This window comes from Heteronotia binoei, chromosome 2, assembly GCF_032191835.1.
Source record: "Heteronotia binoei isolate CCM8104 ecotype False Entrance Well chromosome 2, APGP_CSIRO_Hbin_v1, whole genome shotgun sequence".
In the NCBI taxonomy this organism is placed as follows: domain Eukaryota; kingdom Metazoa; phylum Chordata; class Lepidosauria; order Squamata; family Gekkonidae; genus Heteronotia; species Heteronotia binoei.
This window is the reverse complement of record NC_083224.1, coordinates 98563997-98588015: the sequence shown is the minus strand read 5'-3', so window position 1 is coordinate 98588015 and position 24019 is coordinate 98563997. Positions and strand designations below refer to the sequence as shown.

The 24019-nt window shown below is 43.6% G+C and overlaps 1 protein-coding gene across 1 annotated transcript in view; it reads left to right on the top strand.

Moving 5' to 3' along the window:
- The window catches only part of PTCH2 (patched 2), a 74054-nt gene that overhangs the window by 36305 nt on the left and 13730 nt on the right, over positions 1-24019 (top strand). Inside the window, exons 3-16 of the mRNA XM_060231726.1 lie at positions 2673-2862; positions 3174-3243; positions 4655-4746; positions 11237-11432; positions 16070-16191; positions 17802-17949; positions 18748-18879; positions 18994-19149; positions 19859-19951; positions 20049-20174; positions 21124-21242; positions 21637-22039; positions 22866-23178; positions 23781-23923. Coding sequence (XP_060087709.1) covers positions 2673-2862; positions 3174-3243; positions 4655-4746; positions 11237-11432; positions 16070-16191; positions 17802-17949; positions 18748-18879; positions 18994-19149; positions 19859-19951; positions 20049-20174; positions 21124-21242; positions 21637-22039; positions 22866-23178; positions 23781-23923 — 2303 coding nt within the window. The remainder of the gene's footprint in view (positions 1-2672; positions 2863-3173; positions 3244-4654; positions 4747-11236; positions 11433-16069; positions 16192-17801; positions 17950-18747; positions 18880-18993; positions 19150-19858; positions 19952-20048; positions 20175-21123; positions 21243-21636; positions 22040-22865; positions 23179-23780; positions 23924-24019) is intronic.

Below are 24019 nucleotides of genomic sequence, written 5' to 3'. Positions count from 1 at the left end.
GGGGTCTATGAAATTATACCCTGCTGAGGTCCCTCACCAAATCCCGCCCTCCCCAAGCTCCATCCCCCAAATCTCCAGGTATTTCCCAACCTGAGCTGATAACCCTATTTCTGAGTTTAAAAATAAGGTGAGCTATGGAGGTTTTGACATTGCAAGAAGGTGGTAGGGTTACATGCTTATTAATGTTTTAAAAAGATACTGGATATGAACCATTACTGGAACCCTGTCCACTGTTGTGTAGCAGTTGGAGTGTTGGACTAGGATTGAAGAAACCCAGATTTGAATCATCACTCTGCCATGAAAGCTTGCTGGGTGATAGGATTGCCAATTCTGGGTTGGAAAATTCCTGGAGATTTGGAGGGGGGAGCATGGAGCAGCAGGGTTTGGGAAGAGGAAGTACCTCAGTGGGGTATAATACTATAGAGTCTACTCTCTAAGTCAGCCATTTTCTCCAGTGGAACTGATCTCTATAGTCAGGAGATCAGTTGTACTTCTGAGAGAACCCCAGGCCTGACCTGGGCATTGGTAGCCTTGGGTGAGGCCTAGGAAGCCTGAGCACTACTTTGTGTTAACTGGCTGTGATCCCTAAAATATGTCCCAGAATCCTTTGTCATATACAGAAGATACATGGCAGATATACAGTGATTCTGGAGCAGACAAAGATGATGTGGAAAAGCTTTCCTAATGGTAGAAATCATTGGTTTGAAACAACATGAAAAGTTACAGCAAAATAGCAGCTACGGAGGTAATCAGTGGGGGTTTGAGGTATAAGTATGGTGAAATTGCCTGGGTGGAGGTGAATGGTTGGTTCTGCTTCTCTTCAGAGCAGCTCTTCAAGACTTTGACCATAGAATGCCAGTGCTACTGGACTCAAATCTTGCTGTACTATGGGTTTGTGTAGAGTAGAATTTGGGGAAACAGTACATTCGCCTTGGCCTTGTAAAGAAAGAAAATAAACCCATAAATTCTAGTTTATGATGACTTCCATTAGTCATACTCTTTGATCTTACTGTGCTGTTTGGAGCATCAGTACACTGTTTGCCTGGCCACTTCAACACTGCCAGTAGGTGAGCCACAGCACTCTATACTGGTTGCAGATCCAGGATCTGAGGGCTAAACTACCAAATGCTGAGCCATGTGTAAACCCAGCCCCCCTTCATTATCTCTCTCTCTCCCTCTTCCTCCCCCCCCCTCTCTCTCCCTCTTCCTCCCTCCGTCCCTCCATCCTACCCATCCTTCCTACTCATCCTACCCATCCTTCCTATCCATCCTACTCATCCTTCCTATCATCTCATTTATACCCTGCCTTCCCCACCAAAGCGGGCTCAGGGCGGCTTACACGCCAAATGGCAATTTGAAACATAAAAACATATAAAAGCAGTATCCTCACTAAAATAATATGGTCAATATGGTGCTATAAACTATGAATATATTAGTACTAATGGTGGCAAAGTACAACCAATCGTCTGTATATCAATTCTAGTAAATTACATCCAGGTTTTTCAATGGTCTTCAGGTGCTTCAAGATGTTCCAGTGATGCTTTAAGGTGGTCAGTTTTTAAAATAAAACTCTGCAGCAGAATGCGTATTTGGGAAGAGGGACTTCTTAACCTTTTCCTTTGCAGTGTTTTTTTTGTTAAAAATAATCACTTATCCTGCACAGTGCTTCCTCCCCCACCTTGCCTGTCAAGAGTTGTCACCCTTGGGGGAAAAACAGCTGAGGGGGGGATAACTTTTAGCAGAAACCCTTCAGAGAAGAAGAGTTAAAAAGATTCCACTTTCCTCCATGCATGTCTTCTGCTGTAAAGTGTATTTGCATAACTACATAACTCTGAGGAAAAATTCTGTGTGACTGAGCATCATGTATCTTGGTGGACAGTCTTGATAAGAACATTTTTTCTTAAGAGAGGGTGATGTTTTCTATTGATTCCTCACTCCTGCTGCAAACCACAGAGCCCACCGCCTCATTTTGTTCCTGGGAATCAGCAGACCCTCAGAGAACAGCATAGTGGGAGTCTGTAGGGGCATGGGGTGGAGTGGATGGGAGTCACTGTCCCCCTCAAGAAAACTTGTCTTTGAGAGGTGCTGCTGGAAAAAATTAAACCATCAAATTAGATTAGCAAAAAATCAATTACGTGCATATGTTATTTATGCTGTTTGAAATCAACTTGTCGGGCTCCATCTAGTACTAGGAATATTTTTCATTTTTTCCCCTTAATTTTTGTTTGGTATTGGTTTTTACATTTGGTATATTTTGTTAATATGAATAGTACAATAAAAATAATTGTAAAAGAAAAGAAATGTGGTTGGTACAGAACTTTTAATAGAATTTTTTTAGGCTAAAATTCTGTTCATACTTACTTGTGAGTAAGCCTTACTGAATAAAATAGGACTTACTTTTTGTAAGTATGCATTTGAATTAAACAACTAATCTATGTTAGTCCAATCTTCTTCAAATAGGGGGGAGATGAAGCCTTTCAAGCACCTTGATAAATTGAAAAAAGCTCTGTTTTAAGTGTGTTAATGGATGACTAACGTGTATGACATGATCCTATGGAGACTTTCTCAGTTCTGGCTTCTCTTATTGTGATGATCTGGGGTATCAATCCAAAGGGACAAAGATAAATGAGAGGTACAGTAACTCTAGTGTCTCTCTTTTTCTCTCTTTACAGAGGGCAGCCGTGTCAGCCAGGAGCTCCGATATACAAAAGAGAAGCTTGGAGAAGAATCTCTCTACACATCCCAGATGCTGATACAAACTCCCAAACAGGAAGGAGAAAACATCCTGAACCCAGAGGCCTTAGGAATGCATCTTGAAGCTGCTCTGGTTGCTAGTAAAGTACAAGTCTTACTGTATGGAAAGTGAGTAAAAAATGGAAAATACTAAAGTACTAAGAACATAAAGATTTCCCTGTTGGATTACATCATCTAGTCCAGCATTTTGTTACCAACAGTGGCCAGCCAGGTTTCTTTGGGCACTCATAAGAAGGGCATGAAGGTGATATCCTTCCCCCACTTTTTGAACCCAGCATCTGGTATTCAAAGATACATTGCTTTGGTACCTGGAGGTTTCATTTAGCTATCTTGTATTATCTAACACCTCACTAATACAGACCTCACTTCAGGGACTCCTGTAAAGTCCTGATGTTCTTAATTTCTGCTTCTTCTGTCAGGTCTTGGGATCTCAACAAAATCTGCTACAAGTCTGGAGTCCCCATAATTGAGAATGGGATGATTGCACGGGTGAGTCACCAAGGACACGTAGACATATACAGAGAAAGGAATGCATAAGTATCCATGGGAGAGGGGTAGTTTTGAAACCAGTAGGACCTTAAAGACCAACAAGATTTGAGGGAGTATGAGTTTTTTAGAGTTTAAGCTCCCTCTGTCATGTGGATCAGCTGGGGAAATTTTATTTGTTAGACAGCATACTCATTCCCTGGGGATGTGCTGATTGGCTGGAGAATGGGGTGGGCTCTGGAGAGGATATCCAGGTTGCTACGGGGATAGGATGCAATCTTCAAAACAGGAATGCTGTCACAATGAAGCAGCTTTCTAAAGCATATTTTTGGGTGGACATATTCTTTTTTGTTGCACTTCTCACTCTGGTAACAGTCATTCTTGCATAGCAGAGATAACAGTTAACTCTGAGGCTTTATCTCCTTTCTAGCTATGCCCTTGGGGAGGAGGGAGCCCATCTGATCTTTGTCCACTTTCAGGAGAACCTGCCCTTTGGTGATAAGGGATTCCCACTTTGCATGCTGGGATAACAGAAGACCAGTGCTGACTGTTCTGCAAATCCTTTCATTTAGTTAGCAAGGAAATCCTCCCTTGTATTAGGCTGGTGCCCTCAGGGCCAATCTAGATGAGGACTGTGTCCTTGTGTTTGACATGGGGACACCACTGCCATTTTAAAGACTAAAATAAGAGATTTAAAATTGTTGTGAGGACCCAATCCTGATCCTTTTTGAGAGCCAGAACTGCCCCCCTACTCTATCCCACCCTGCAGCTGTTTTGGCACTTTAAACAATTCAGGAGGAGGGGACAAGAGCTCCTTGTCCCATTACGCTGCAGGCCCTTGCAATATTTTAAAATAGTGGTGGCCTCCTTGTGTCAGACACAAGAGTCGTGTGTAGTTTGACCCTTAGAATTAAGATTTCACTTGCCTGGATTAGCTCATTTAGCCAGGATGTGGTTTCCAGGCCTTCTCTGTTTGAATTGAGGAGTTTGCATTGGCAGTAGTGCTTTTTTGGATTCAAGAGCAGTTTGCTACTCCAAAAGACTGCAAAAAAGAGAAAAGGGGACTATAAAAATGTTTATTAATTAGGACTGAGTTACACTAGGACAAGATTTGTAGAGAAGATATGCCAGTAGTGAAATTAGGCATGGGTTTGGGTAGGTGAAAGAAGAGGAAAGTCGCAGTGAGATGAAGAGGACTATGAAAGTGAGTTTATGCACAGTTATTCAGGACTACTGAATTCCCCAGGCAAATATTCCCTTGGAATTTCCCCTCACACAACCATAATTTAAACAATGAATGGAAAAAAAATCACATAACTTTCCTGGCTCCCTGGACCCCCAGAGTGACAAGGGTCCTTGTTGTATTTGAGTTTGTGGCTTTTCTTCATGACTATTTCTCTGTTGTCATCTCCAGATGATTGAGAAGCTCTTTCCCTGTGTTATCATAACTCCATTGGACTGCTTCTGGGATGGAGCCAAGCTGCAAGGGGGTTCTGCTTACCTTCCGTGAGTACCTGCTTTTCTGGCAAATTTTTCTGCCCTGGTATGATTGTCCTATAAGGCAAACCTTGTTTGAGAAGGGTGTCTGTGATGGTTTAAGCGGCCAGCACAAGAATTGGGGCTTACCAGTGACCCTGTGCAGTTCCACTGGAAAGACCTGAAGTCATTAGTTACCTCCTCTGTCTCTTCTGCAGGACAAATATACTACTACCCCAGCCATTTACCTCAGTTTTGGGGCCCTTATAGCTGCTAAGCTATATAGTCATGAGATGTGAAGTAGTAGTTGTAGTAGTAATTTATAGCACTTTCCTCACATGCCTAAAGCAATTCACTTGTGTAATTGCAGTAATCTGTATAACAAACTTGTAAGATGTAACAATAGTGATATTTCCCCATTAAAGAGAGCAGTGCTGAGGCTTAGAGAAAAGCTCTTGCCTAAGGTCTCATGTTGTGTTCATTTATAAATTGATTTGGGATTTTCAGCTCATAGTTCATGTTCTCAGTCATTATGGTACATCAACTCTTGTGTATTATGCAGCATGCAATGAGGAAAAAGGCACCTGAACGTGACAGGAATGCTTGGCTGCCATCACAGAGGCAGGTTAGAAGGTGGGAATCATGCTAAGGATTATGTGTGGGGGAAATAATTTGAGTGGCCTATCCAATCAGACTGGTGGTGACATCTTAACCTTCCATTATCCATGCCAAAGTTCTGTTCCACCATGAAGTCAGAGCCGGATTAACCTGTGTGCCTTTCATGTTTGACTGAGTTGGCCTTGGCAGGTCTTTGTTGTTACAGCCCATAATTGAGGATGTTGGAGGTAGGGCTCTATTAAGAGATATATTTCAAAAAGCATTTGGCAACATTTTATATAGTAATAGGACCTTATTGAGTATCTGGGTTCTTGGCCCTTTTGGACAAGGTTACTTTTACCCAAGTGCCTTTAAGATAATTTACCAGACTTTCAGCATGTATTTAGTATTACTGTTTGCATGGGGAAAGAAGAGCCCCGTGGCGCAGAGTGTTAAGGCCACAGTACTGCAATCCTAAGATCTGCTCACAACCTGAGTTCGATCCCAGTGGAAGCTGGGTTTTCAGGTAGCCGGCTTGAGGTTGACTCAGGCTTCCATCATTTCGAGGTCGGTAAAATGAGTACCCAGCTTGCTGGGGGGGGAAGTGTAGATCAGGGGTGGCCAACGGTAGCTCTCCAGATGTTTGTTGCCTACAACTCCCATCAGCCCCAGCCAGCATGCATAGTCAATGGCTGGGGCTGATGGGAGTTGTAGGCAAAAACATCTGGAGAGCTACCGTTGGCCACCCCTGGTATAGATGACTGGGGAAGGCAATGGCAAACCACCCCGTAAAAAGTCTGCCGTGAAATGTTGTGAAAGCAACGTCACCCCAGAGTCGGAAACGACTGGTGCTTGCACAGGGGACCTTTCCTTTCCTTGAGGAAAGAGAGGCTGATAAAACTGGATTGCTCCAAGGTAATTTTTAAGAGAGATGAGGGACAATGACTCCTGTTGTATTCAAGCAGAAGTTTTTCATTGACATCTTTTCTAGGAGGTTGATGTGGTACATGTGGTACTGCTCCAGAATAGTAGAAGTTCTGACATGGCTTTGCAGCTTTCCTTTCTCCCTATCCCTCCATAATGTAGCCAGAGACACTGCTTCCAGCCAGTCACCCCGCACTCCCATTCTGCAAGGCCAAATTTAAGAAAGAGTTGCCGCAAGCAGTGGGTGTTACATCCTCCAGCCTACCCCACTGAATATGTGAAAATATCCACATCTTCACTCTTTGCTTTCTGCCTTGCTTCCAAATCAGAGGAAAAACACTTTCCCTTCTAGTCTGCCCCTCCCTGAAGTTTCTTACTTTCAGACCAATTGCTTTGTTTTTTTGCTCCTGCTGCCTCGTAATTATGTTTCTATTAAGGTGTACAAAATGGGGGGTGGAGGAGAGAGGGTAAAGATGTGGGGACCAGCCCCTCTGGAGGCACTGGGGGAAGGAGAGCTAGGAACAATAGCCAGCATTCTTTCTGTTTACAAGTGTGTTTGTCCATAAGGGGCCCTGGAGACTTATGCTTTGTCAGCAAACGGCAACACCATGTATTCTCATGCTAATGATACTTTGAAAGCTCCAAGTTGTCCAACAAATGGAATAGTAGCTTTATTCAGTCTGCTGCTGAGAGAAAGGGGACAGTGAGGGAGGGAGGAGAAAATGGATTTCTTGAAAATAAAAAGGGAAGGATTTTAATATCAAGTCTCAATGGATTGGTTTCCTCTTGAACTCAGCGATAACACAAATCCAAGATGCAAAGTTTTTAACAAGACCTATACCCTTGCAGTTGCATGGTTGTTGGGTTTATGTGTTGGATGATTTACTGAACAGTCAGGGAGATTTCCCCTTGACCTCAAAGCATGAAAAAGTTTTAAAATAATAATAATTAAAAAAAGCAATTGGGTGCAGAGTTTGCTGCTTTGGGGGCGTGTGCTATCCCTGTCTTCCTGAGCCTCTTTAAGAATGAAAAAAAGATGAGGTGTGGGGTTTTCAGAATACACTTTGCATAACAACTCAGGTCCATGTGTAATCAGGGCACACGGCAAGGAAGTCAGATTTTCTTGTTCTTTCTGAAGTGTCTTCTGAAACAAATTTAATCTGCTTGTTTTTTCTCTTACCTCTAGAGGCACCCAGTCTCTTGGGTTCTGTGTTTATTAGTAATGTCTCATATCACCCACCCCACAAAAATTTCACACACATCCCAAAGTTTGCTTGTGAATGGCTAGAATGGGGGAGTCTTTCCTCCAGGTCCAGCTTCCGCTTCAGTTCAGCTGAGGGTCTCTCTTTCCCCTCCCTCCTTTTAATGCAAAGGGAGCGAAAACTTGGGAGAACAAAGGGCAGCAATCTATGGAAAAACAAAAGGGCCCGACTTGGCTCAGTGAAGCAAGAAACGGCAGATAAAAGAAGCTCTCTTTGGGAGCAGGAGCTGGGCTGTTAGGAATGTGGGAATCGAGCAAGTAGGAACCTTCTTGGGACCTGGGCCTTCATGAATGATTGGAGTGATTCTGTCCCAAGCATGACAAGATTTTCTCTGCCTGGTGCAGCTTTCCTCATCTTGGGAGTTTCACTTTTTCCTTCCCTTTAAAAAAGAAAACAGTAAGGAAACCCAAGGCTTTGCTTATGATTCATGCTGAAGAGAAAATGTCATACCATTTATTAGTTCATAAATTCACTGGGCTCAGTTAATAAAATAAACTTGTAGCTATGCGGGAAACAGCCCCCTGCAGGCTCATTTGCTCCCTAGAAAGAGCACCCGGCGAAGCCTTGTAGGGAAACTTTGTCCATCGAGGCTTGCAGGGGTTTGACAGCCATTGAGGGTAGGGTCGGAACAGACACCCAGAAGAAGTCTCCTGTTTTTCAGGAATGAGCCTACATGGACAAGTCAACCTGTGTGAGGTTACATTCATGGAAGTTCAAGATTTAGTTGTTCCAGTCCTGCTTGAGAAGGACTGCTGCTACCCCACCCACTGGGAAGAAGATGTAAAGAAATAACCTTTATTTTGTTGAGCAGGAAGGAAGATTGCTGAAGCCTCTAAACACTAAGAATGCTGAAAGCTGCAGATGCTAGAACTCCTGTCTTATTATTCTTGTTCTTCCTTCCTTCTTGCTGTTGCCATTGGGACACAAATATTGCCCCATTGGAGGCGAGAAGATGAAGTTGGACAAGTGCATGAATGGTGGGGTCAGGTGGGTGGAATAGTGGGAATATTTCAAAGTGGTTTAGAGCATTTAAAGCTTGCAGGTAGCAAATGCTGTTCAGAAGAGGCTCCATTCTTATGGGGAAGAAGCTTTTGAAAGGCAGCGGAGAAAGGAATTGCTGGAGAGCAATTGTTTAATAACATAAAATGCAAGGATTTGTTTGAGTTATAGCTACCATTTTGGCCCTATTTTTATTTATTTATTTTATTTACTTATTTCTGTTTTTTAATGTAAAATGTTAATGATCAGCTACAGCATACTGGGTGTGAACACTTCCTCTGCCTGCTTGTTCCCTGGGAAGTATCAGAACCTTTGCACCTTGCCAAGGGGTATGGATCCAGGCATAGCTATCAGTCTCTTTCTGGCCAAGAGGCAGATTTGCACATGGAAAATGTTGTGTTGAAGGATCGAGTTCTCTATTATCAGAAAACTTTAGATCCCATGGGTATTACTTTTGGGGTTTTACTTTCTTGTCTTTGAAAGTATTCTTGTTGCCTCTCCTTTGACAAATACTGGTAGAATTTTGATATGTCACCAAATTCTACCAGTTCTTCCATTTTTAAAAAATGATGCCCTCAACTACTTCTGGAACAAAGTTATGAGCCAAGAACAGCAATCTCTCTAATGGGATCCAGTGAGCACTCTTGAAAGATGTGTTCTGTGTAATGGATATCTTGCAGGAAATCTTAATTGGAACAGAAAAAGCAACAGTTGCAGCTTTTTGGTGAACCACTCTACAATGCTGAACCACTTTGCAGAAGCTTTCTCTCCATTGTCCCCAACGCCTATTCTGCTGGGTTACTCCTTTTTCTCAGTTTAGGTCATTGTCAGTAAAACTAGGACAGGAGCAAAGGATGTATTTCTTTTTAGCGGGCAATTGGACTGTGGAACCTACTATCTCAGAATGGAGGTAGGCAGAATTTGGAGTGAATCAGATGGGGGAGAAGGAATGGGAATCTCCAGGGTTGTAGTAGATCATGGTAATGGTAAAGCCCCATGGCACAGAGTGTTAAAGCTGCAGTACTGCAGTCGGAGCCCTCTGCTCACGACCTGAGTTCAATCCCAGTGGAAGCTGGTTCAGGTAGCCGGCTCCAGGTTGACTCAGCCTTCCAGCCTTCTGAAGTCAGTAAAATGAGTACCCAGCTTGCTGGGGGGAAAGTGTAGATGACTGGGGAAGGCAATGGCAAACCACCCCGTAAAAAGTCTGCTGTGGAAATGTTGTGATAGCAACGTCACCCCAGAGTCGAAAACGACTGGTGCTTGCACAGGGAACTACCTTTATCTTTTGTTTTTAATGTAGTACTAATTACCCGAGGATATGATTGATGGGCCTGAGGCCTTCTTGAGTTACATTATTCCACATTTGCCCATTGAAACAATTGCATTTTGGAAGGCTACCCCTTTTTTGAGCACGCGCAAAATGCCTTTTCTTCCATCCTTCCAAATGAGTTTATTATCTGTTCTCCTATATGCAGATATTTGTATGTTTATTTATTGTTTGTCTTTTTCATTGAAATTCAGGGTGGATTACACAGTGTAAATCAGTGCAGTTAATAGAATAAGACCCAATAAGCAAAGTTAGGATTAGAGAAATCTGAGAAGCCTAAGTATTAAATGTGGTGTGCTAATAATGTCAAAAGGTGGAATTACATAGATAGATAACAATGTAGTGAGAGAAAGATAATACATACAGCAAACAGATAACACATGCAGTGTACAGTCGCCTTATCATACAGATCAACAGAAGCATATGCTGATATATATATGTCCACATGCAAGTCCACAGTACACTGTGCTCCTTCCTCATATCTGATCATTGTTTGGCACTTCCCTACAGCTTTTGAGATATACCATGCTGCCTTAACGGTACATGATCTCAAGATTGTATATACACACACGAACATACGCAGAGTTCTCTCACACATGTGCACACTATTCCAGTTGTGCTGGAAGATGCACTGTCTGGTTCCCTGGGAGCTGGCACTCCAAACCAGATGCCAAATGAAAGCAGCATGCTTGATCCTGTTATGCATGGGGACAAAGGGAATGAAGAACTATCTCAACACTTCACTCACGCCTCCCAGCTCTAAATAAGCCTTACGCAGTCAGTCAGGGCAATTAACACCGCTGTGGTAACATCTTGATAGAGCCAGTGCAGGAACAGCCAGGGCCTTGCATGTGCAGAAAGCAGCCATACACTACATTTCCCCCCTCTCTTATCAGTATAGAAAGAAGGGCAAGGGAAGCACAAATTGAGATTGCATAGTGTGGTTAAGAGCCAGACATGGTATGTAGGTGTTTGCATATACTCAAAGGAATAGATAATGGCTTATGTGCTCCATAAATATAACTATATTAGTTCTTTGTAGAGGAATCATAATTGATTGAGTTCCCACAATATATGGTGTCCATTAGCAGGACCAGATTCAGTCTTGCAAACAGATTCACAAAATTACTAGCCTATCAGGGGAAAAATGACTACCCTTCCTACCAACACACAAATAATAAAAAAACAAACTCTTAAAGTTTAATCTCATACTTTACTAAAGGTAGAAGCCAGCTGCCCTGAGAGTACAACATTTTTAAAAGAAGAAAATTCAGATGGAAGAACAAAATAGTTGGTGATTTAAAACAACAACAAACCAGGTGCCACTACCCTAACAAACAACAAGAAGCAATGCTATCTGGGTAGTTCCCCTGCCTAACATTAATGTCAAGCATTTGTTGTATCTTTACAGGGGCCGACGGGATATCCAGTGGACCAACTTGGACCCTATTCAATTGATGGAGGAGCTAGGTCAGTTTGCCTCCCTGGAAGGATTCAAGGAAATGCTAGATAAGGCAGAAGTTGGCCAGGCCTATATGGAGCGACCCTGTCTTGACCCCTTTGACCCTGAGTGTCCTGCCAGTGCCCCCAACATCCAGAACCGAAAAGTGAGTTTGAATGAGAAATATTTCCTAAATGTTGTGTGTGTGTATGTAAAGAGGGGCCTAGTTCTCTCAGACAACATATAATTAGTAAATCTGCATCTCAACTGTACTGCTTCATACCATAGGTGAGGCTCACATGATGGAATGTTCCTTATGAAAAAAATATCCTGACATAGAAAGCCAACATGTCAGCGAGAAAGCTAAGCTAGTATAGTCCCTCCTGGAATCAGGTTTCTATATGCAGATCTTTTGGGGGCAAAGGCATGCATGTCACCTCTCCTGCTGTTTGTGTGAACGTGGATGAGAGTATCTTCTCACCTGAGAGTTTCTGTGTTTGTATCCGTATGATGAGATCATTGAAACTCTCACTCTTGCATTCTCTGTCTTTCTTCTGCCTCTCTCCTGATGATGGATCTGCTTTGGTGACATTCTAGCAACTGTGCAGATTCATCACGCCCCCCCTCCCCCTTTGCTGTTGGCTTTGTACTGTAATGTTACAAAGAAACTGTCCTGCTTGGATTCCGGGCAGATTAATGATTAGGCAAACATTTTTGCATCTTTAAAATCTAGATTCTGAGGTCCGTGAACAACTTACGTTATGAATACCTCCATGTATATCAGAGGCTCCATTATGCATGAGTAACAGAGAAAGGATCGCTAGCTGCATTATGTGCTCTTTGCATTCATGTTCCTGATTCTCTCTCTGAGGCTCTATTCCTTGTACCTGCACTTGCCTGTGTACATGCTTGGATTCCGGGCAGATTAATGATTAGGCAAACATTTTTGCATCTTTAAAATCTAGATTCTGAGGTCTGTGAACAACTTATGTTATGAACACCTCCATGTATATCAGAGGCTCCATCATGCATGAGTAACAGAGAGAGGATCGCTAGCTGCATTATGTGCTCTTTGCATTCATGTTCCTGATTCTCTCTCTGAGGCTCTATTCCTTGTATCTGCACTTGCCTGTGTACATGGCTGCATTCAGGCTTTATAGATGAGCACCAATTTTATAGGTCTATACCTATGCACATTTGTTTCACTTGCTGTGGAACATATGGAGGTGCATTCGCACTCAAATCACCTCCGTAAATGGTATCACATTGGTCATGATGCTTCACCAGAGGATGAGTCAGTGGGTGATGCCTTCCATCTGTTTCTAAAGCCTTTTATCTAAGTTACTGACTCCTATATGTATTTGATCTCTGGAAAAGATATTGCCTGGAATACTGGCTTGAAGTGCATAAAGTACTTCTTATAAATGTGCACAATTTGAACATATTTGTTAATGATCCAGGTGATATTTTGCACCTCCTGTTAAAAAAAAAGTTAGATGAGAGACTAAAAGCTGCGCTAAGATATGCTGGGCAGCTGCTGAAGCCTGTCTGTAACAGCCTGTCTGTAAAAACAGAAGTGGTGATATTGCAAAGTGCACTCATTAGGAATTCTGAATACTTTGCAGAATGAATGTAAACTTTGCCATCTGTGCAAAGAATTTAGCAGATGACAAATGTGAATCAGGGTCAAGAAATTCCATTGATAAATGAGGCAAAAATTATAAGAGTGCTGTTAATTGCTCTTCAGACTGGCTACACAAGGAAGAGGCAATTTTTCTACCATTCACAGCCTCTGCTTTAAGACAGTAGCCAAGGTACACATGAAGTACATTGACGCAAGACTGATATAGCCAAAAAAAATGAACATTTTGCCTACAAAAAGTGGAGAGGATTCTCTGACCTGGGCTCTGTGGGTAATGACTGTAGACCAGAAGATCCACAGGACTCTGCAGATTGTAACGTCTGTGCTAAACAATAGGATTGAGCCCTTCAGTCTTGTCAGGGCTTGGAATCTCTTTCAGGCATTGGGTCCAAAAGGGCAGAACTATCTGTGAGGTTCCCCTTTTCCTTAGTTTTGCCCTATATGTGTACATGAGGGCAGGGGACCAGGAATGTGTGGCTCTAGGCCAGGGAGGCTGAGGCTGGACTGACAGTGCTGATCCAGACAGACACAGTGCAAGTGCTGGCCAGCAGGTGGTCATAGTTTGGAATGTATCCCAGAACAGATGGCAGTTTAGAAGCTCCTGGAAGGAGGAGGGGGAGGGAGCAGTGCACACACACAGCATATATGACCGAGGGCAGGCACAGGGAGAGGGAGGATGGGGTTGCAGCCATAATTCCACATTTCCTGGCTTGAAAGCCAGACTGTTATCATTATGGCTATCCAGTTTCTCTCGCCGCCACCACAGGAGCAGGAAGGAGCTGCCTTTAGGATTGAAGGGAACACCCAGTGTGCCTGTGGGCAAGCCCTCACACACATAATGCTCACACACAGAAAATCATTGGCTCTTGCCATCAGAATGGATTCTGCAAATGCAATTCCCTGACCAAATGCTAGGAACTCCTTTCTGCTCATCTTCTGCAGCCTTGACAAACCAAAATAGTTCTCTAATATCACAGCTAGGGAATATTAGATATCTGTGGCTTTGCCTTTTGGTTTATGTGGGTAAATATCATCAAGGACTGGCTGTCTTGCATTCATCCATTTGACATTGTCCACGTATGTTTGTTTTTCTTGGTGCTGAATATATGGAAATACTGCTAGGAGGTTATGTAAAGTTAATATATACAGTAGTAAAAGAATGGCCTGTGTACTTTTGGAAGCTGCTGAAGATATGCTATATCTTAAGAGATGTGTGTTTGGATCTAAAAGTGTTTTGATTTTTCTCATTGTTTTGAGTGTTTGTTGGACTGCATCTTTCTAGATAGATGTGGTTTGCATTGCTGTATTAAAGACTAACTAATTAACTGAATGTGGCAGGGTGATGCAGCCAAACTGATTTGTTGTTTTGGCTTGATTCTCTAAGAATGCCTAGATCTAGTCAGAACCAGTATGGAGTGCTGTTATATAAAAGATAGAATTTCCTAGATTCTTTTAACTCTGTTTGCTGCCTGTGCATAGAAATTGTGTGCTTTACAAGTACTTCAGAACTCTATAGATAATTAGGGCAGAAGGCTTGGAAACCTTGTTCTTCTATCTGGGACCAAGCAAAAATAATAGTTGTATCCAGCAGTCTACCAGTGGAAAGCACTGCCAGATGCAGATCATTGTCATAGCAGTCACTTTTGACCCCTAAAAAGATGGTTCTGGGGGTCAAGGGACTTGCATAGACATACAGCCACATGTTCAAGCAAAAGAAACCCCCAGTAAATAGTACATGGCAGTCTTCACTAATACTTTACCATGTAATAGTATATGATAATATCAGACACTTCTCATACAATATCAAAATATCAAAATGCACAGTAAGCAATGAACTTTCAGTAGTACAATTAGAAATAACACATGACAAAAATATACAAACATACTCCCAAGTCCATAGTTCCATAAGTCAAAACTGCTCTCCAAAATTCTGTTACCAATTCTCCAGATAGTTACATGGAAAAGTCTCTGATGGTGCTACTCAGCTTACTGGTAATTGATGCAAAAGGTCCAGTTTCAGAATCTTGGTCCACAGCTGAGCTTCTCTCACAGAGCAATATCCACTTAATGCAACATTTTAAACATAGATGAGAAAAAAATCCTCTAAGAATGGAGCACCCAGGCCTCAAGTAACTTTTAAATGACCATCCTATGTCTTTCTCAGCAAACATGGCATTCTCCATATAGCTACCTGGAGAATTTGTAATAGAATTTTGGAGAGCAGTTTTGACTTACGGAAGTATGGACTTGGGAGTATGTTTGTATATTTTTTGTTGTGTGTTATTTCTATTTGTACTATTGAAAGTTCATTGCTTACTGTATACTTTGATATTGTATGAGAAGGGTCTGTTTGATATTATTATATACTATTACATGGTAAATTATTAGTGAAGACTGTAATGTACTGTTTACTGGGGGTTTCCTTTGCTTGAGCTTGATTACCCCCAGGACCCTGTGTGTTTACTTTTTAACACAGCCACTTGTGTCAGGGGACTGCAGTGAGAATGGGGAGTGGAGGTGAAAACGTCTGACTCTTCTACCAGCACATTTCTGCTGGGCAGTTGTTACCACTTTCTTTTGAAAATGTGTATCCTGCCTTTCTTTTAAAAATAACCATATTTTGGTTTCCCAATGGCCAGAATCACTTAAGTTGAAACAGAGCTCATGATTGCCAGATTTGAATTTTCAGAGCAGAGGGCAGAATGTATCATCTCCAGAAAGAACCTCAAGCTCTTCCTCATTGTGAATGAGTACACTGCGATACAGGTTACTGTAATTCATCATATGGTGAGGTACATTCTACACATTGATGGAGACAGTATCATACAGTTTTCTTACACCAGACTGTTCCTGTCAGGAGGGTATTATCATGTATGGGAGTGTCCTTTGAATTTTAAGCTGAATGCCCATCACTTGAAGGGGTGTGGCTGGCTGTAACTGTGCAACTCTCCTATATGATCCTTTGGGTTTTGTTTTATTGACCAGCTCATCTAAAGTCTAAAGCAAATTGTTTATGCTGAACAATGATTTCTATCCTTTTTTGCCATAAATGTACATACTGGTACAGTAGCTAGGATGCTGAAGTGTGCAGAGTGCTACAGTCCTCAGATGCTGTAAGATGCTGTCATCTTACAGTTGCTTCCTCTTGCTCCACTCCCCAGGCACCAGACATTCCCTCTGAGCTCACAGGTGGCTGCCGTGGCTTCTCTCAGAAATATATGCACTGGCAAGAGGAGCTGATCCTGGGAGGGACAATGAAGGATTTCCAGGGCAAACTACTGAGGTAAGTGTGGATGTGGAACTGACTGAAACTCCATGCCCAACAGAGGTCTCTGACCATGAATAACCCCAGATAGCTGAAGGGTTCTTCAGGCAGGGTGGATGGCATTTCTCTGCAAGTTGGGCAATTAAAGATGGCAGACAAAATGATTAGCCTTGAGTTTTATTTGAGAAGATGGAGGTATGGCTTCTGGGAACAGACTGGACTCTAATTCCTATTTTCCATTATTGGGGCTGGTGATGAACTGCATCCTAAACCAGCTTATAATTTGATGCTCCTGAGATTCATATTTTGAGGAGGCTAGATCCATGCCCATGCCCTAACCCTAGCATCAACTGATCCCTGCAACTCTGACTGTTGTCACCCCTTGAGTCCTGAAGTTACTTCCTTGCCTTCCAGTTGATGTGTGTGCCATCCCACAGAACAGAGGCTGGCTTGTAGCAACCCACCTCCCTGATCCTAGAGAGATGCTCAAATGTGCTTATACTAGTGTGGATTTTGGAACTGGATACATCTGCTCTGTGCTGTACTGTGATGGACCTTTGCTCAACTGTGATACAGGTTACTGTAATTCACCATATGGTGAGGTACATTCTGCACATTGATGGAAATAGTATCATAGAGTTTTCTTACACCACACTGTTCCTGCCAGGAGGGAATTATCATGCATGGGAGTATCCTTTGAATTTTTCATGCTCAGCATGGCAAAGAGTTGCAGAAACTGGCAAAGCAATGGAAAATGAGGCTGGGGATAGGGCTGGGAATAAGCACTGGTTAAGGATTGCTCCTGATGTTCTTCGCCTCATGATGCTCATATGTGTAACGTTGGAAAATTCAGAAGCAAGTATGAGACATGCTTGACTCTTACAATGTTACTGTATCTAGCCATTTCTAGCTGCTTGCAAGAATTTTTGCACCGGAACCACTTGGGGGGCTGCTTTTATAGTACATGTATACTTCTTGCACAGGTTGAATGTGCATGGGGTGAACCAAATGTGCAAATTAGTTGCTACCAGCACAGACTACAGGCCTGATTGCAGTAAGCCATGTGGCTTTTCTCCTACTGTGCATAGCACAGCTCAGTTTATTTCTATGGCAGCTGATAGATCCAACTCTTGGTCCATTTTATGCACATTTAGCTAGGAAGAAAAATATCTGCAAGAGCCTTGAAAATGGGCTTGTCAATCATTTGTGAGCCAGCGTAGTGCAGGGGTTAAGAGTGCTGGATTAGTATCTGGGTTCAAATGCCCACTCATGTCATGGAAGCTCACTAGGTGACCTTGGGCCAGTCGCACTCTCTCAGCCTAACCTTCCTTAAAGGGTTGTTGTGAGGATAAAATGGAGAACAATGTGAGCTGCTTTGCATCCCCATTGGGGATAAAGTCAAAGAACAAATGAAGTAAATAAATAAACCATGTAAATAAATAAAATTGTGAATGAACACTGAAGGAAGCTGGAAACCAGGGCTTCTAGCTTTGATCTAGATCACTAGGAAGACAGTGGGTCCTCAAATCTTATATTTAGAGTTAAAAGGAGTCCAGTGTCCTTTCCCTTACCTGCACTGTGTGCAAGTGAAGGTTTCTCTGAGCCAGCTTCCCTCCCTCCCTCTCTAGAGCTGAAGCCTTGCAGAGCATGTTCCTGTTGATGAGCCCACGCCAGCTTTTTGAGCACTACCGGGATGATTATGAGATACATGACATCAACTGGAATGAGGAGAAAGCAGCTGCTGTCCTGGAAGCCTGGCAGCGGGAATTTGTTGAGGTGAGAAGAGATGAGGAGTGGCAGATTAGGCTATGGCACCAGCATGGGGACTGCTTGGTGCAAGGGAGATGTGAAGAGTTGGAGACCATGTACATGGGTGACAGAGCAAATGTGTGGACAGAGGCGACTTTGGAAGGGAGGGTTCCAGAAAGAGGTGCAGAACAAAGGTCCATGGATGGGCAGAGCAAGTATATGAAATGGGGATGGAGAGTACGAGAATTAGAGAGGGGGAATATCATTTGTAAACATGTCTGCTTCTGAGGACTTTTTCCATTGGAAGAATAGGGGAGTTTCCCCAAACTTGGGGTGGGTGGATCAGTTAGACACACAGTACAGAACTTTGGTGCATCATGACAATAGGAACTCTTTGGCATCTTAGGATTCTTTGGCCTGCTGACACTGCATCAATGAGGAAAGCCCATTCTTACAAGCTAGCATAAAGAGGTCTCATGAACTTGAGTAGAACCTGCACAGTGATATGGCTGGATGGGAGCAGTGTGCTGCGGGGGGAGGGATATCTTTTGAACAGTAGAGAGAGGATGCTTCCTAGGAGGTTGTTTAGATACAGTCAGTTCTTGTGAGTGGAATCAGTGTTTATTGTAATTGGATTGGTTTGTAGGGCAACCAGGTATTTATAAGTGGATTTTTCAGGAGAGTATACAGTTGGCAGTGTTATGGTAGTCCTGTAAGCTGATGTTGTGCATTTATGTAAGAAGGACTGATGTATGAATGGAAGCAAAGCTGTTTAGATTATGATGCTCCTCACCCAGCTATCTCACATGCCTTGTTTCTTCCCAGTTGGCCCAGGAATCCCTCCCTGCAAATTCCTCCCAGACTATTCATGCCTTCTCCACCACCACGCTCAACGACATCATGAAATCCTTCTCAGATGTGAGCATCATCCGTGTTGCAGGCGGGTACCTCCTGATGGTGTGTAGCAGCCTTTTCCTTCCTGTCTTCCACCCCTGCCCCATTATGGACCATTGCATAGCTTTCCTACCTGTATCCATCTCCTCAGTAACTATGATTCTCATCTTTGTGCAGCTGGCTTACGCCTGTGTCACCATGCTGCGCTGGGACTGTTCCAAATCGCAGGGTGCTGTGGGCCTAGCAGGAGTTCTTCTGGTGGCCCTTTCAGTGGCAGCTGGACTTGGACTGTGCTCCCTACTGGGAATCTCCTTCAATGCAGCGACCACACAGGTATGCCCTCAAGAGGGTAGTGTTCACTTTGGATAGCTTCTCTGCTCTGCAGTAGGTCCCTTGAGTTCTGTAAACAGCAGAATGTTCCATCCGTTCAGATTTCTCATATTGTGCAATACTGAGGCTATCTTCTGCCTCATTATTCTTACCCAATATTAAAGGATGTTGTTTGGCAGAAAGGAATGTCACGATGGAACACTTTCCCTTCAGACTCGGGGCTGTCCCTGAGATTCATCACAGTGCCTTCAGCTTCCATAGGACTCTAGTGATCTGCATTCTGCTTTTCCTTCAGAGGTGCCACAGAAAATAGAGTAATGAGAAGAGATCACCTCCTGCTAGCACAAAGGCCAGCTAACTATTGAGGAATGAGGCTCAGATAGACAGCAGGAACAGGCAAATTGCACCTCAGCCAACATTCTTACAAGGCCAGGAATAGGTATAATAAAACCAAATCCAGGTGCTTCAAGTACGGGTTGCGCTTTATGCTCCAGGAGAAAGCAAAAGACCCACAAGGACCATAGCTAATCTGGTTTGGGAAGATGTGTGTTATCATTGAGACCATGAGCATAAATGCAGAAGTACCCACTTGTAGTGGCTTTGAAACAAACTCCAAAGCCCTATGCTCCTCTGTATTGGCCTGACATTTGTATTTTGTGAGACAATTCCTGACCATGCCCCTATAACTGTGTTTCTCTCCATATTCACATAGGTGTTGCCTTTCTTGGCACTGGGCATTGGTGTGGATGACATGTTCCTCCTGGCACATGCCTTCACTGAGACCAGCCAACACATCCCAGTCAAGGTGAGAACATTTCCCTGCTCCTGTGTACTGCTCGTGCATGCTTAGTCCCCACCTTTTAGGCTGAGCTAATTGTTTCATTTGCTTCTTTCCCACACAGGAGCGGACTGGTGAATGCTTACGGCGTAGTGGCACCAGTGTTGCGCTCACCTCTGTCAATAACATGATTGCCTTCTTCATGGCTGCCCTGGTGCCCATCCCAGCTCTGCGAGCCTTCTCTCTGCAGGTAAGCCCTTCCCACTAGCATGCAGATATGTCTGCATCCTGTGCCTATACACAAGAGCCTTGTCCTTGCACCTCACAGCAAGCAAGTTCTGGCAGCTCCATGTGGCCTTTCCATCTAGCCATCTCCCTGCCCCATGGCTCCCAGTGTTGCAGTATGCAAACTTGGCTTGTGCTTTCTCCTCTTCACCCTGTAGAGGCAGATGTCCTTATGGAAGAGAAGGAGCCATGCCCTTCTCCCACCTGTCTATAGACCTGGTCCAGAATCCTGATCAAGGGTTCATTGAGAATAGCAGGCAGAAGATGCCCTGTATGACCACAACACCACCATTATGGTCTCCCCTATTTGTTATATTATTTTGATATAGTACTTTTAATATGCAAAATGTTTGTTCTCATAACAACCATGCAAAATAAATTGTTATTATTCCCATTTTACAGCTGTTGGAACTGAGTTCTAAGAGCAAGTTGTTTACCTAGGGACTATACAGCAGTTCTTATTCTTTTCCTCCTCTGAAAATGGCCTAGTTCTCTGCCTTAGTAACCCTTTCCTGCTCTGATTTGGTGAAATGAACTAGGAGCAGCAAATGAGGGATTCAGGCTGAATTAACACAGAAGGAAAGAGATACCTTTCCACTCAGTTCCATTAACCTAGATCCAGATTTAAATTGTCACCTTGTAGAAAGAAGGGGTCCAATAGTTTATTTTTCCTGGATTAACTTGCACACCCAACAAAGGGACAAGATGAAAGCTAATGCCTCCCTGCTGATAAAATGCCCCCAGTCCCATTCTAAGCCCCTCGCCAATATTGCTGCCCTTATAAATGCACTGCAGTTCTGGGCACTGGTGCTGGCAAAAGAGAAGCCCATCTTCATAATGAATGATGTGGTTCAAGACCTTCAATGTTTCTAACTGTCAGTTTGCTATCTTTTTCATTTCCTTGTCTACCAAAGGCTGCTGTGGTGGTGGTTTTCAACTTTGCCATGGTGCTTTTCATCTTTCCTGCCATCCTGAGCCTGGACCTTCACAGACGTGAAAACAAGAGGCTTGACATTCTGTGCTGTTTCTACAGGTACTGTCTGGGGAGTGAGATGATAAAAAAGTCCCTTGTTCCATGGGACAGGCCTGTACTCTTCAAAGCAAGGCTTGGCTCCATCCTATGGGAATTTGGGGCAATTGTTTGGGGTAGTCGTTCAGGGAAGCCACAGCCCTTTAAGAGCATACCACCTACCCCTAAAGAGCACACAGGGAGACAGGTTGGCATCACCCACCTGATTCTTAAAGACTCTCTCCCCCTACGGAACAAGACCCTTTTGTGATAGCTTTATCCAAGTATTGGGGTAGAACAAGCACTGGATCCACTCTACTTCACTGTGTCTGAACCAGCAAGAGAAGCCTTGTGGCATGCACAGATGGCTTGCCCTGTGTGTTCCCTGCAGTTTCTTAGTGTCCTCTTCTACCTACAGCCTCTGCTCCTCCCGCGTCATCCAGATCCAGCCACAAGAATATGCTGATGCAAATGACAACCACGCTGCACCCACATTTCCACATGGACACCCAGCACTGGCCACCAGCACACGTATCACCACCACGGTGCAAGCTTTCACCCAGTGTGACCCTTCTGGGCGACATGTCGTTACCATCCTACCACCCACGCAGCATGTCTTCACCACCCCATCCACTCTGCTACCTGCCAACCCAATGGGTTCACAAGTCTTCACTCCTACCAGCTCCACTCGTGATCTCCTGGCACAGCTGGATGAGGGCAAAGGTGCCCAGGAGTGTGTCCCATTGCCCTTTTGCCGATGGAATCTCTCCAGTTTTGCTCGAGATAAATATGCACCTATTCTTCTGCAGAGCCATTCCAAGGTAGGCAGCATATTGTTGCTCTGAGGACTTTCCTGGAGTGCTGTGATCTATGATAGAAAAAAAAAATAGGAGCACGGTGCCCTAGGGAGCCAGTTTATAAGGTCCTCCTATATAAGTTGTATATCATACAACAAATGGGGGACAGAAAACTCCTTTACCTTCCCAGTTACTTGCAGATGAGGTCTGCACTCCAATTTGGCTTGTATTCAATGTGCTCTCTGAGCCATTGAGGATATTGTATTTTCCCCTTTGATCATGCCCTGGCCACCCAATCCAGAAGCAGAGTGTAATATACATTACAGCCAATCTGGAACAAAAATTTCATATCTATTGTAGATGTCTTCTTAGTCAATCTGTGTAAATTAAGTAAGAGATGGGGATTCCATGCTTTTTTTAGGTAATCTGAGAAGAAGTCAGTCCTAGAAAATTCAGATAATCCCAGACTGGAACTTTCTTTGAAGAGAGATGGTCAAGACAGAGGCTGAAGAGCTGTATCTCCCTTAATTATTAAGAAAAAAACCCTGATATGGTCCCTGCCACAGGACTCTCCTTGCTTATCAGTGTTGGTGCTGTTGCTTAGCATGGGTTTTCTCCATCCTCAAATTATGACCAACTGGGGCATCAGCTCTGTTGGGGGCAACATACCACACTTGTGATGTAGATTGTGAGGCTAGATAGTCACAGCAGCTAGAGCAATTTCTTTCTTTGTTAAGGAGAGACCAGTCCTCTAAAGAGCAATCATGGAAAAATGGAATTCTGTAGAATGTGGTGGGGAGGCAGAGGTCTGATTGCATCAGCTCTGACTCTTTTCTTTCTGCTTTCCCAGGGAATTGTGGTGGCCATATTCCTGGCACTACTGGGCCTGAGCCTCTATGGCACAACCAAAGTTCACGATGGACTGTACCTGACAGATATTGTCCCACGAGGGACAAAGGAACATGCCTTCATTTCAGCTCAGTTCAAATACTTCTCCTTTTATAACATGTTTGTGGTAACCAAGGGTAGCTTTGACTATCCCAGCTCACAGGAGGCCCTCTATGGCCTGCATCAGGCCTTCAACGCCATCCAGTATGTAGTACGTGATGAGAACCGCCAGTTGCCTAAGATGTGGCTACACTACTTCCGGGATTGGCTACAAGGTGAGGGAAGGACTTTGTCAACCCTCTTGTGGGTTTCACTCTTTCTAAAGAAACAGAATGCAATGCCCTCTCCCAGGTCTTGATACTTGAGCTTGATTTTCTTGGTTTGAACTTGCTCATGGCTGGGGAATGTGTGGGAGTTTGTGCCAGGTGTTGGACCAGCTGTTTCTATGGGAGAACAAACAGAACCTTGTTCAGGATAGCAGTGTTTCAAGCTGCAGGACATTATTTAGCTCCTGAAAATAAATCCAGAAGTTCTCCAACTCACAGCGTTTACATTTCACATTCGTACTTAACAGATAAACACAAATGTGCATGCATATATATATATATATATATATATATCCTCTACAGATTTCCTTCCAGCTTATGAGAATGCAAGCTCTGTTTCTGTTTTTCTATAGTAAGGTCAGGAATAATCCCGCATCTTGAAGGCCTTTCTGTGATTTCTGCTAGGGATGAGGTTACCATGCTGAAGCACAGGGATAGAAACCCCTTGAAGAGAGATTAAATAATTATAGCTGGTGCATGGAGCTCTTGCTTCTGGGCCATATGTCCCACAAGGTGGCAGTCCCTTAACAGTGCCTTTCCCTGTTCCCCAGGTCTTCAGGCAGCCTTTGACCGAGACTGGGAAGCTGGACTTATCACCAGGGAGAATTACCGCAATGGGTCAGAGGATGGTGCCCTGGCTTACAAGCTCCTCATCCAGACAGGCAGCAAGAAGGAGCCCTTCAATCTCAATCGAGTAAGTGTTGAGTGTCAAAAACATATTGGTTAGAGAAAGGGGAGGAGGGAGGAAAGAGTACTCTCAAACCTCTGAAAATTAGTGATGAGTCCTTGA